At 47.3% G+C, this 14,003-nt stretch overlaps 1 protein-coding gene across 2 annotated transcripts in view; it reads right to left on the bottom strand.

The window, feature by feature from the left end:
- TCIRG1 (T cell immune regulator 1, ATPase H+ transporting V0 subunit a3) overlaps positions 1-13,311 on the bottom strand; it is a 53,157-nt gene extending 39,846 nt beyond the window's left edge. For both annotated transcript variants that reach the window (XM_073597083.1, XM_073597084.1), the window contains exons 1-3: positions 13,155-13,311; positions 8,999-9,123; positions 6,059-6,137 (exon numbers count right to left, since the gene is read on the bottom strand). In XM_073597083.1, coding sequence (XP_073453184.1) covers positions 6,059-6,137; positions 8,999-9,115 — 196 coding nt within the window. In that variant the 5' untranslated portion in view covers positions 9,116-9,123; positions 13,155-13,311. The remainder of the gene's footprint in view (positions 1-6,058; positions 6,138-8,998; positions 9,124-13,154) is intronic.
- Between the last annotated feature and the right edge of the window lie 692 nt (positions 13,312-14,003).

Genomic DNA, 14,003 nt, shown 5'->3' with positions numbered 1-14,003 from the left:
CAACTGTGCGCCAGAGCAGCTACCCCCAGTGATGACTTGTTTCAGTTCAGGCAAAAGAAGAGAGAGACCTGTGTATTTTCCTGAGTCGAAAAAAAGATTCACTCTTGGCTGCCCCCATTTCTTCACAATCATATGAAAGATATCTGGGTTCAATCACCACTCCACTTCGTATACCTGGTTTCTGCTGAGGAAGTCCGCTACCCTTTTTAGAGTCCCCTTTAGGTGTACCGCGGACAAGGATAGAGTATGGAGCTCTGCCCATCTTAGAATCCTTGCTGCTAGGCACTGAAGAGCTCTGCTTCTGGTGCCCCCTGTCTGTTTATGTAGGCCACCGCTGTGGCGTTGTCTGACAGGATCTGTATATTCAGTCCCTGAACTTCTTCGGCAAACGTCAGTAAGGCCATTTCTATTGCCTTTAGCGCTCGCCAATCTGAGGACCTTACTGCTTCTCTTGTGGACCACGAGCCCTGAGCCCACGGACCGTTCATGTGAGCCCCCCAAGAGCTGGCATCTATTGTTAATTTTACTTGGATTGGGAAGGACCATAACAGACCCGCTGAATACCTTGTCTGGTTCTTCCACCACCAAAGACTCCTTTTCACCATGGTGGGGACCTTCACTAGCTAGTCCAGTGAATCTTGCTGGTGATCCCAGGTTTTTAACAAAAAAAAAAAAAAAAAAAAAAAACTTTGCAGAGGTCTGAAGTGGAACCTTGCCCACTGAATTGACGGTATGGAAGAGGTCAGGGTTCCCAATGCTGACATGATCTTCCTGATGGACAGGAGCTGACTGGACTGTAACAGAGACACCACGTCCACCAACTTTTTCTGTTTTTCTTCTGGAAGGAAAATCTTTTGCTCCACTGAGTTGATATGGAAACCCAAGAATAACACCTCCCGCGAGGGAAACAAATTTGACTATTGGAGGTTTAAGATCCATCCTATGGATTCTAGGTGAGCACAGGCTCTGACCAAGTTCTTCTGAAGCACTTCTCTGGTTTGAGCGAAAAACAACAGGTCGTCCAGATAAGGAATCACCGAGATTCCTTCTAGACGCACAAGGTGCCAACGCTTCGGCCATTACCTTCGTGAACACTCTTGGGGACGATGACAGGCCAAAGGGGAGTGCTCTGAACTGCAGGTGTACCACCTTCTTCCCTACTTTCAATGCCAACCTCAATTTCTGGGACCTGGCGGCAATGGGTATGTGGAGGTAGACATCCTGTAAATCTATTGATGCCATGTAGCACCCTTGGTTCAGGAGGTTTTTTACTGAGAAAATGGAATCCATCCGAAATCTTCTGTACTCTACTGATCGATTTAGCATCTTGAGGTTTAGGATGAGACTGAACTTTCCTGAGGGTTTCTGAACAAGGAATACGTGTGAGTAGAAACCCTGCAAGAACTCCCCTGTAGGGACCGGAACAATGACTCTGGGATTTCAGTTCCTGGATTAGGGACTTCATGGAGAGAGCCTTGGCTGGATCCCTTGGGGCGTTTAATTGTCACCAAGAATCTTTTTGGAGGTTCTTCCGTGAATTCGATCACATATCCCTGGGAGAGCATGTTTACAATAAACTGGTTTGATGCAATGCCTCTCCACTGTAGAAGAAACTCCTGGAGTCTTCCCCCGACCAGGAGGGAGGAGTTACTGCGGCTTTCCGGAAGTCGCAGGAGGATTGAAGAGCACTCCACTCCTACCTTTGGGCTTCTGTAAAGACCATGGTTTCCTTTTGCTCTGCGTTTTCCCTTCTTGCTGTCCTTTTTGAGGCTGAAAAAAAATGCTTATGGGTCTGCACCTGCTTCTTCTTGACCGGAAATGATTTCTTTTTATCAGCCGTTCGGTCAGGAATGGATTGTAGTTTAGAACCAAACAGCAAATCCCCTGCAAAAGGGAATGCTACACAGCCTGTTTTTTGATGCTGCTTCCCGGGCCAGGTTTTTAGCCACAAGGGCCTCCTTGCAGAGTTTGTTAATGCTGCGGACCTGGCAGACATGCATTTAGATTCTGCCAAGGCATCCGCAATATATGATACTGTTGCAGATAAAGTTTAAAGGAGTCCAAAATCTCCTGTTTTGGGGAATCCGCAGTAACATCGGCCTTCATCTGGTTAATCCAGTGTTCTAAATTCCTAGCAACACATCGTCGCCATTGCTGGCTTCAGATTGTTCATCACTGATTGCCAGGCTCTTTTAAGAAGCAGGTCCATCCTCTTATCCATGCGCTCCTTTAGTGTGCCCATATCTTCAAAGGCGAGGTCAGTTGATTTCGAGACCTGTGAGAAAGTGGAGTCCAGTTTTGGAACCTTGTTCCAGATGAAGTCAAGATTTTGCTCAAACAGGAATCTTCTCTTGTGAGCCAGAGAAAAAAAAAAAATGGCTTCTTCTCTGGTTCCAGACATTTTTTTTATCATGCCTACGATTATTGAATGGACCGAAAAAGTACGGCCTTTTGAGTCTCCCAAACCTGCGTACATGCGGTCATGCAGGGAGAGCGCCTTCTTTTCCTCCTCTATCCCCAAGGTAGCATGGATTACTTTCAGGAGTCCTCCAACCTCTTCTAGTGACATCTTGTACTCAACGGCGTCATTTGCTTAATTTTCCTCCTCCTCTAAATCTGTTCCATCTGGAGCGAGGGAAACAGGTTCTTGGGAAGTGTCCTGGGAGATCGGACCCCCTGCCAGTGTTAGAGAGCACGCTTGGGATTCTGAAGATGGCTGGGACCTGGTTCTTCTTAGGTTTGACTTAACGCCTTGAAAGGTGGCGCAGAGCTCATCCTTAATGGTTGTAACCAGATCGCCACAAACGGATGGAGACTCCTCACTGACTAAATCTGAGATGCAATCTGCACAAAGCGATTTAGTCCAAGATTTGCTTAATTTTTCTTTACAGACAGGGCACCATCTTTTGACAGGTTGAACAGAGCTTTTGGCCTAGACAAACAGAAGAAAAACAAAGGACCACGCTAAAAAGGCTGCTGCACAGCACAAGTAAAACACCCAGGTGCACTAGGAAAGAAAAACTTCGTAAATGACGAAGTGCACCCGACCCGGAAGTGCTGCCTCTTCCTGTACACCGCACAGGACGTGGCCTAGGACTCTCCTCGGCCACCAGAACAATGGCGGCTGATCAGCCTTGCACCGCCACCATCCCACGATGCATGCGGCCAGCGGGGGACCACAGCAAACTGCCCATCCCGCAAGAAAAAAAGAAGGACAGCACTCCCAGGCAGTACAGGCTCTCCCCGAGCACGGAAGGGGGAGGGGGAACCCTAGGCACCATCTAGCAAGAGGCAAGTGGGAGGATCACTCTCCTAGCAAAACTGACAGGTGAAAACCTTTTGTCTCCCAGGAAAGCCCCGAGAGACCATGGCTGTAAGGCAGCTACATGGACGAGTCTGATGACCTTTGCCCGTCATTATAGGTTAGACCTGGTGACGACTGGGGACCAGGCTTTCAAAATTCTTACAGGCTGTTGTCCCACCCTAAATGGGGTAAGTTTTGATTATCCTCTCGGGTGCTGTCCTGAAAGACGTTTTGGGAAAATTCAAGTTGGACTTACCGGTAACTTGTTTTCCAATAGTCTTTCAGGACAGCAGAAACCCACACTTTTATTCTGTTGCTGTAATACTATGATATAACTGTCACTTATGTGTTGCAGCCGGGGCTGGAGGTTCTCTACAAACAACTGATGGAAGCAACGTGGAGGCCTCCTGATAAAGATTTGATTGATGAGGTGTTTCCTGTGGGAGGAGGAGCCATGATCTCTCGGGTGCTGTCCTGAAAGACATTTTGGAAAACAACACTCTCTCATTTCAAGGCACCTGTCTCTCAGGCCTGGACACACATTTGCGGCTTCCTGCCACACATGACTCATGGCTGATACTGTTTTTTAAGTCAACAACCTGGCAAACAACCTCACACCTGCTCATATACACTTTTAGGCTAAACTCGCATCTCTGTGGGTGGGGAACGCGTGCAAAATTGAGCGTGTTACCGACCCGCAGAAAAGAGGTAGTTTAGTCCACAGGTAGTTAAGGCTTACTTATAGGCACAGTAAATACTGTATCTCCTAAACTTGCACCATTTAGGAGATATTCACATTTGTAGCGGCCAGTGGCGTTGCCGATGCATGCGCACTTCTCTCTGAATGGATGGCACACGTAAAGTGGAGTTCCACCCACTTTTACAACTCTTCAGCATCCCTCACTAAACTGTGCACTGTAAACAAATTGGATATTTTTTTATTTTTCTCAGCACCTACTATATATCTGCTGTATTCATTTTTCACTTCCTCCTCCCTGGCCGTGGCCCATCGCATCATTTCCTGTTTGCAATGCCTTCTGGGAAGAGGTGGCAACTTCCTCTGAAACTGCCATTGCTATGGAAACCTGACCTGAAACCTATTACACTTCTGCACTGAGCATGTGCGAGATCTGCAAGGATGAGATCCAGGAAGAAATACAGTCTGGCTTCAGATGCCCACGCTTAAGATGGCCACAGCTTGCTGTAATTTTATAAAATAACAAACTACTGCTATAAACTAACAAAACAGACCTTCGTTTACGGACTAACTTTACTAAAATACATTAAGCTTGTGTATATTATAGGGGGATTTTTATTTAAAAAGTATAATTTCGGCCGGAACACCACTTTAAGTGTGCCGTTCATTCAGAGCGTTGTGCCACAAGCGTGACTCCCATTCGCACGTGCAGAAATTACGTCCTTTCGGACCGGACATTCAAATGGTCAAACCGCACGAACCCGGGAGGAAGACTGGGCGAGTATGGAAGCCCTGTCAGCGCGCCACTGGTGGGATCTGTTTTACAGGTAAGTCTGTGATAATGTGCTAGTATGTGGTGCATACAAGCATATTATGACATTAACCTGCAGGGTGACCATTATTTTGTTAAAGAAACTTTACCATTTCTCTAATGCAACCTTTATCAACCTTTTTATCCCCGAAGAACCCTTGAAATAAAGTTTCTGGTTGTTGGGGAACCACTGTTAAAAAAAGAATTATGCCTACAGCTTATAGTACAATTAGCATTAAAAATATATCAAAGAAGGTTTTCAAATATAACAATAAGCCCTGGTTCACATTAATGCTACTTAGAAATCGTGCTACTTCACTTGAAGTAGCATGATTTCAGAGTAGTACATCAGCACGATTTCAGGTGCTACTTGAAAGACATCTGTGCGGCTTCATGCACAAACGTCTATTGAAGTCACACCCGGAAATCAGCAAAAGTAGCGCAAGAACTACTTTTGCAAATCGGTGCGGCACCTCAAAGCCGGCGTCGCACCTATTGGAACAGTGCCATTGCTGGCATTGTCATCGCATGACAAATCACTCCAATGTGAACGAGAGCCAAGTAATGTGGCATAGTTAGTGTCCATGTTAACATTAATGGTTGGTTTAGAAGTAGTGGAAATTACCCCCTTGCATTGGTGATCAGTGAAGTTTGGAGATCCATCCACCATTGCTCAAAGCTCAAGGAACCCCTAGCCACCTCAGGAGGAACCCTATGGTTCCACGGAATCCTGGCTGAGAGACACTGATCTAATGGCACTCCCATAAGCAACCACGGAGCGTTTTTTGCACATGCCAAACTGCATGGTGCTGCTCAGTGCAATTTTTTAAATAAAAAAAGTTGGGGACTTCTTTCCCAGCGTTTCTGTGTGTAGGGCAATCCACTGAAATGAATAGGCTGCCCTACACGCAGAACACAGCCACAAAAGGTGTGAACCAAGCCAAACCAGGAACTAACCACGTCTTCCCAGTGATAGAGCGCTAGTCTCATACTACCAGTGTAAATAACATTCTTCAGTGCTTCTCATGTGCAGTCCTTGACCTCCCTATGATGCAATATGAATACTGAGCTGGTTTACTGTGTGTGTGTTTCATTATGGGGCGATTGTTATTTGTCTTTGTATAGTGCTGCTTGCTTATGGTAAGAATTCTCTCAAACCCTGATGCAGTAAGAAATTTTCTTATTTGTGCGCTCAGCTTAAAAAGTTTAGGATCCCCGGATCTGAAGGAAATGCCCCCGCACTCACCAAAAGTTGTTTCCATGTCGTCACAACGCCGAATCTCCGAGACATAGCGACGCTGAAAGGCGTTAACATTTTGGTTCAGCTGCAGAATTAAAAAGGAAAAAAAAAAAAAAAAACAAAACATCAAGTATAAGTAATAAGTAGGAGCTGCACAGAAGAAAATAGCTTTCTTTGAATTAACTTATAAGACAATCTCTAAGACCCCTTTCACACGGAAGTCGTTTTTCAGGCGTTTTAGCGCTAAAAATAGTGCCTGTAAAGCACCTGAAAAACGCCTCCCATGCCACCCCAATGTGAAGACCCGAGTGCTTTCACACGGGGGCGGTGCGCTTGCAGGATGTTAGAAAAAGTCCTGCAAGCAGTGTCTTTGGGGCAGTTTGTATAAGTGTAGTATATAGTGTATACATCGCTGCCCATTGAAATGAATGGGCAGTGCTGCCAAAGCGCCTGCTAAGTGCTTCGGCAGCGCTGCAACACAGGCGCTTTTAACCCCTTTTTTTCGGCCGCTAGCGGGATGCTTTTACCTCTTTCTTTGGCCGCTAGCGGGTATTCAAAGCTTTCCACTAGCAGCCGAAAAAAGCGCAACTAAAACGACAGTAAAACTAGCAGCGCTTTACACGTACGCGGCCACGCTACACTGTGTAAGAGGGGTCTTAGACTTTCAAAATATATGTAAAGCCTAACTTTTTGGTCTGCGAATTATACCATTGAAACTTTTTCTGTTATAGGCATTCAATAAATGCATAAAATACTTGTTGATCCCGCCAGAAGTCTTGTGAGCTGATGTGCACTTTGCCAATGCTGCACACTTATCAGTTACATTGACCCCAGCTATCCAGTGACAGGACAAGATTCTTTTGTATAAAAGGCAAAAAGTGCACCCCTTACCCATTAACTACTTCAGCCGCAGAAAGGCTGCCTTTTTTGCGCCACCTGCTGAAGGACCCATAGCTATCTCTGTGGTCTACCAAACACCTTACTCTATGTTATGGAGAAGAGGAGAGGAAAGGGAAGGTGTTCTGTAGTCCTAATACTTCCTGTCCCAGGGTGGCAAGGCTACTCCTCCATAAATACAGTACGGTAAATGAGCGTTGTCACCCTCGGATAGAAGTGTGTAACTGGCAGAACAAAATGAAAAAAAAAAAAAAAAAAAAAAAAAAAAAAGTAGCCACCACACCTAAGGACTGGTAAAGCTGCACCGTATTACATTTAAGCCATTTAAGGCCTCATTCACACCAAGTGTATTAATGTGTACCTTGTACAAGGGCTGTGTATACCCGTACTGAAATGCACAGGTGTTCCATGCATCCTGGTGCAGGACAATGATATCTACTGGGACGCAGCAGCTGCATGCCAACCGCTGTTCCCAATTTGAGATCCGTTAGGGTGTGTGTCCCCAAACTCACGCTGTCTACATTGGGGGCTATATACAGGTGCGCACACAGATATTAAATTGGGAGCAGCCGCTGTGTCCCAATAGACATCAATGGAACTGCCTGCACAGCGCACCTGTGTATCCCTGTATGGGTACCCCCAGCCCTAACATGGAGTACACATTGACATGCCCCAAGTGAACAAGGCCTAATATTTACTGCACCTATCAGTTGCACAAAGCTCCTTGACATAGTTGGCATATGACCACACCAGTCTGCCTGTCTTCTGTTCAAACTGGCCAATTGTCTAGTTGTTCATAAACATAATATTATTAAGGCAGTGGGTCAACTAAAGCTGGCCTGAATGAATCACTTAACAAAGATGCTACAAAAAACTAAAATTTCCAATGTGCGGACCCACCCCCCCCCAGGCAGGCGACGTGCGGACCCACCCCCCCAGGCAGGCGACGTGCGGACCCACCCCCCCAAGCAGGCGACGTGCGGACCCACCCCCCCAGGCAGGCGACGTGCGGACCCACCCCCCCAGGCAGGCGACGTGCGGACCCACCCCCCCAGGCAGGCGACGTGCGGACCCACCCCCCCAGGCAGGCGACGTGCGGACCCACCCCCCCAGGCAGGCGACGTGCGGACCCACCCCCCCAGGCAGGCGACGTGCGGACCCACCCCCCCAGGCAGGCGACGTGCGGACCCACCCCCCCAGGCAGGCGACGTGCGGACCCACCCCCCCAGGCAGGCGACGTGCGGACCCACCCCCCCAGGCAGGCGACGTGCGGACCCACCCCCCCAGGCAGGCGACGTGCGGACCCACCCCCCCAGGCAGGCGACGTGCGGACCCACCCCCCCAGGCAGGCGACGTGCGGACCCACCCCCCCAGGCAGGCGACGTGCGGACCCACCCCCCCAGGCAGGCGACGTGCGGACCCACCCCCCCAGGCAGGCGACGTGCGGACCCACCCCCCCAGGCAGGCGACGTGCGGACCCACCCCCCCAGGCAGGCGACGTGCGGACCCACCCCCCCAGGCAGGCGACGTGCGGACCCACCCCCCCAGGCAGGCGACGTGCGGACCCACCCCCCCAGGCAGGCGACGTGCGGACCCACCCCCCCAGGCAGGCGACGTGCGGACCCACCCCCCCAGGCAGGCGACGTGCGGACCCACCCCCCCAGGCAGGCGACGTGCGGACCCACCTCCCAGGCAGGCGACGTGCGGACCCACCCCCCCAGGCAGGCGACGTGCGGACCCACCCCCCCAGGCAGGCGATGTGCGGACCCACCCCCCAGGCAGGCGACGTGCGGACCCACCCCCCCAGGCAGGCGATGTGCGGACCCACCCCCCAGGCAGGCGACGTGCGGACCCACCCCCCCAGGCAGGCGACGTGCGGACCCGCCCCCCCAGGCAGGCGACGTGCGGACCCGCCCCCCCCAGGCAGGCGACGTGCGGACCCACCCCCCCAGGCAGGCGACGTGCGGACCCACCCCCCCAGGCAGGCGACGTGCGGACCCACACCAACGATACCTATTTTTTTTAAAACGCATCACAAAATATACTTACATCTCTGAATTCCACCAGTCCAAGTTCTCCCAGCTCACTGACACACTGATATTCACAGCCCGACTGCAGGTACAACTGAGCCAAACACATCTCCTCCCCTCTAAAAAGGGAGCCCATCTTGTCATCTAAAAAAAACAAATAAAAAACAGTAGGTTACAGGAGCAGAGAACGGAGGGGAACAGAGGTTACAGGAGCATGAGAAGCCTATGAAATCCTATCTGCAAAGTTAATATTGGAGTCAAAGTTGTTGTGGTAATGCACTTTATCAGGCCCAAAGGAATAAATAGTATAGGTCACAATTGCACATTTTCTGATTTAGGCTCCACCCCCAAACATGTCACTCAAATACCATAAGATTATTGTGACTGCAATATTTCCAGTTAGTCAACTGATGGTTGAATGATAGAAGAGTGGGGAATTTCTCCCAAATATGTACATTTTCTACATTTATTTAAAGGACAACTTCATGTTTAGACTTTTTGCTGCAAAGGCCGTGCGGAGCAGGGCTACACCGTGACCTTTGAATAGGTAGTTTGGTTGGTGGTTGCATGTGGAATGTGAGGATGTGGAAGGGGGCTATTTAGCCGGTAACTCCCGTTCCCCCCTCCCCAAGGACACCCATCGTGTTTCTCTGGCTCTGTACGCTCATCGGTGGACCCAGGACCAGCATGGCGGGTGCAATTATGAGGCAAGGGAGATCAGCAAAGGTCTGTTCGCTTATCTCCCATTCCTACTGGCCCCAAATCAATGTGTAAACTTTCCCCAGCTGGTATCACTGGGTAAGAAGTTAATGGAACGCGATCTGTGTTCCATTAGCCTTACTGGGGACAGGTGAGACATCAGGGGTCTTTAAAACCCAGTGGCTGGTATGAAGCAGCCCTAAAAGTTCCCCCTTGCGATGGGGCTGTGCCTGCAAGGCAAAGGTTAACTGCTTGTTTTTGTCTTGGGAACCGGGTAACATTTTACTTACCCAATATTTACCTTCCCACTTTTACGCACTGCTAGTTCAGTCCCTGAGGCCTCTTCTTCCCTGTTCTCTGGCAGTCTAGGGTCAAGACCTGGGGAAGCCCCATAGCCCTACATTGGAGGTAAGGATGCTGAGGGACATTCCACTGCCAGGCGTAGTCACACTGCAAGGGAGAACTTTTATTTTTCCCTAGAGTTGGGCTTTAAAGTTCACTTTTAGGAACAGGTTACACCTTTATTTAGGGTGCAACATGTTCTTTAGCATGACAGCGGGTGATGGTTCCCCCTTCCAGCCGCTGTCACATTTTAAAATTGGCCTGGCTGTGCAGGACTCAACACAGATCTGTACGTGAATAAACTACAAGTCCCATCTTCCACTGTGGCAGACGGCTTGTAGTTCTAAATAGATTAAAATTACGCTGATCCGCATACTAAAAGTCCATTGAATCTTCCTCCGGCTTTCTAACTGAAACCCCTTATGGAGGTACAGGCAAAGAGCTGTCAGCAGTGTCTGCAGGAGCCTGACATTGTACCACCAAATCATAGGTGCAATACTTTGCAGGCTCCTGTAATAAAAAAAAAAAAAAAAAAAAAAAAAAAAAAAAAAAACACAACAACAACTGAACATTTTTTCCCTGCAAAAACACGTGCATTTATTATTTTTTTAAAGGTGACCTTAGCCTTTAAGGCTACATGCACACTGACCATTTGGCCCATGTGCGTCAAATCCTGGCGTTTTTCGGGAGCCTGGGAGGCAGTGGTGCAGTGTCCAGCCATGCAGCCAGCAGCCTGTCAAAATCTACGACTGGCTGAAGTACACGGCGGCCATATGCTTCCCTAATTCCTGTTTAAAGGGGTTGTAAACCATCGCGGTTTTTCACCTCAGTGCATTCTATGCATTGAGGTGAAAAGCCTCTTGTAGTGCACCAGCCCCCCCAGAGCTGAGCCCGATCGTTCCTACGCCGGGGACGAGCACTCCTGCTCCAGCCGGTGCCTCAGGTCCTGATTGGATAGATTGATAGCAGCACAGCCATTGGCTCCCACTGCTATCAATCAAATTCAATGACGCAGGAGCCAAGTCCTGCGGTCTGTGTCAATGGACGCAGCAGCAGGACACAGGAGAGCGCTTCTCTGACGGGGCACTCGAGAAGAGGAGGAGCCAGGAGCGCCGACGAGGGACCCCAGAAGAGGAAAATCCTCTGGAGGTAAAAAAGATTTAATCTCTAAATACGGAAAGGTTTCTTCACAGTAAGAGCCGTGAAAATTTGGAATAGACTCCCTCCAGAGGTGGTTCTGGCCAGCTCAGTAGATTGCTTTAAAAAAGACCCGGATTCTTTCCTGAATGTACATAATATAACTGGGTGCTGATATTTTATAGGTAAAGTTGATCCAGGAAAAATCCGATTGCCTCTCGGGGGATCCGGAAGGAATTTTTTCCCCTGCTGTAGCAAATTGGATCATGCGTTTTTTCGCCTTCCTCTGGATCAGGGTTACCAACCGCCAGTAAATTTACTGACAGTTTATAAAAATCAGTGATTTTTTTTTTACAACTGCCAGTAAATATCAGGAGCTGATAATTTCATGCTGTGTTGACTTTTTAAGTGTAAATCAAGCAAATTACTTTGTTATAGGTAGGGTTGCACCGATACTAGTATCGGTGCCGATACCGAGTATTTGCACAAGTATCGGTACTCATGAATGTAACAGAAACCGATACTTTCAGGCTTGGTTCTTTGAGCGGTCAGTGGGGTCTCCCCAGTGTTAAAGAAGTCCGGTAATTGGAGCTGTCAAAAAAAAAAAAAAAAAGCAGCGGCAATGTTTATTAACAACATTGCTCAGCCCTGAAACACTAAAATAAAAAGAAACATTGTTTCAATTTGTATATTTCTGTTTCTTCATCTGCAGATCAAAAGGATGAACAAATGTTCCTCTGTTTAACCCCTTAATAACCATCAATTTACTCTAATCAGCCTTAAAGCAGAGGTTCACACAAAAATGGAACCTCTGCTTTTTGGAACCCCCCCCCCCTCCGCTTTTTGGAACCTTTCAGGGGGGGTGCGGATACCTGTATAATACAGGCATTTGCACCCACTTCTGGGCATAGATAGCCGCAGAATCTGTGGGTATCTACGCCACTTCCCGCCCCCCCCCCCCCCAACTGTATGCTGGTTAACACACGGGTCCCAGGGACAGCAGGGACCATCCGGATTGCGCAGTGCGACTCGCGCATGTGTAGTAGGGAACCGGGAAGTGAAGCCACAAGCCTTCACTTCCTGATTCCCTTACCGAAGATGGCGGCGGCAGCATCCGAGAGCCGAGCGACGGATCGGCTTCGGGTGCCCACATCACAGACACCCTGGACAGGTAAGTGTCCTTATTTCAAAAAAGTCAGCAGCTGCAGTATTTGTAGTTGCTGACTTTAAAGAAAAAAAAAAAAAAATTCTGCGGAACTCCGCTTTAATTAACTCTCTATTCTCCTCCATTTCATTATTATTTTCCTGCTTTTTTTCCCCCCCTCTTTTGTTCACGTCTATTTTATAAACGATAAACAAATTAAAACTTTTTGTTTGCTTAGTTAGTGAATATTTTTACACACATATAGTAACACATTTCACATTGAAAAAGCACTAAATTAAAAAAAAAAAAAAAAAAATCTTAATTTGTAAATAACTTTTCAATGCTTTGTACCATTGCTGACAGCTGAAGTTAAAACAAAACAGTTGCGGTATGCATCGGCGAGTACTAAAAAAAGGAAAAAAAAAACAAAAACTAGATGGTCTTTTTTTCAACCTAACTATCCAAAACTAAAGAAAAAAAAAAAAGCCGGATATATATAGTTTGATACAAAATAGCTGTCTGGCTTCTACACAGTTAATCGCACAACTCAGCTGAGATGAAAACAATCAAACAAACCTGAACCTGCAGCAAACTATGGCTGCTCAAATGTTAAATAGCTGGCTTCAGCAAAGGCTTCCAATCACACAAAGCAGGGATTAAAAACCTACGTATACTCAAAAATGATATAAAAAAAAAAAATAAAAAAAAAATAGGAGACTGATGCAAATGTACAATAAATGTGTAAAGCACTGAGTTAATTGACAGTGCTATATAAGAACCTGTAATGAATAAAATAAAATAAGAGTTAAATGCCAGCATGGCCAGGGAGCAGAAAGAAAAACAAAGCCCTTACCTGAATCAGAGAGCAGCAGAGCAAGCTTTGGCTTTGGAGTTTGCAGAGATCACTTCCTGTATGTTGTGTCCTGCTGATCACAGTCCTGGGGGAGGGCAAGGGACCAGGGAGGGGGACCAGGGGGAGCTTGTGGTAGGACTGTAGGGAGCAGAGGGGTGGGACAGAGGCAGACACAGACACTAAAGGGCTGGATCTTCATAGGGAAGTAATGTGGTTAGAAAATATTATCGGTCACATGAGTTTGATTCATTGAAAGGAGGGGAATTTCCACTGTGGGCTCGCAGATGTTCTTTTATATATATATATATATATATATATATATATTTTTCATTTAATTAATTGCGGTCAAAGCTACGGAAGCGCATCGGGGACAAAGGAAAAAAAAAAAAAAAACTTTTTATAAACTGAGATATCTTAAAGTGGTGGCAAACTCCTAACCTCTTGCTTACCGGGCACCTAAACCCCCCTCCTATCCAGACCAATTTTCAGCTTTTAGCGCTGTCACTCTTTGAATGACAATTGCGCGGTCATACAACACTGTACACAAATGACATTTTTATAATTTTTTTCCCCACAAATAGAGCTTTCTTTTGGTGGTATTTGATCACCTCTGGGTTTTTTATTTTTTGTTAAAAAAAATGTAAAAAGACCAATTTAAAAAAAAAAAAATACAAAACCGTTTTATATTTTGTTAATAAATTTTGCAAACAGGTAATTTTTCTCTTTAATTGATGGGCACTGATAGGCTGCATTGATGGGCACTGATAGGCTGCATTGATGGGCACTGATAGGCTGCATTGATGGGCACTGATAGGCTGCATTGATGGGCACTGATAGGCTGCATTGATG

Source organism: Aquarana catesbeiana, linkage group LG08 (assembly GCF_042186555.1).
Source record: "Aquarana catesbeiana isolate 2022-GZ linkage group LG08, ASM4218655v1, whole genome shotgun sequence".
Classification (NCBI taxonomy): Eukaryota; Metazoa; Chordata; class Amphibia; order Anura; family Ranidae; genus Aquarana; species Aquarana catesbeiana.
The sequence above is the reverse complement of the archived record's forward strand: the minus strand, read 5'-3'. Positions and strand labels throughout refer to the sequence as shown.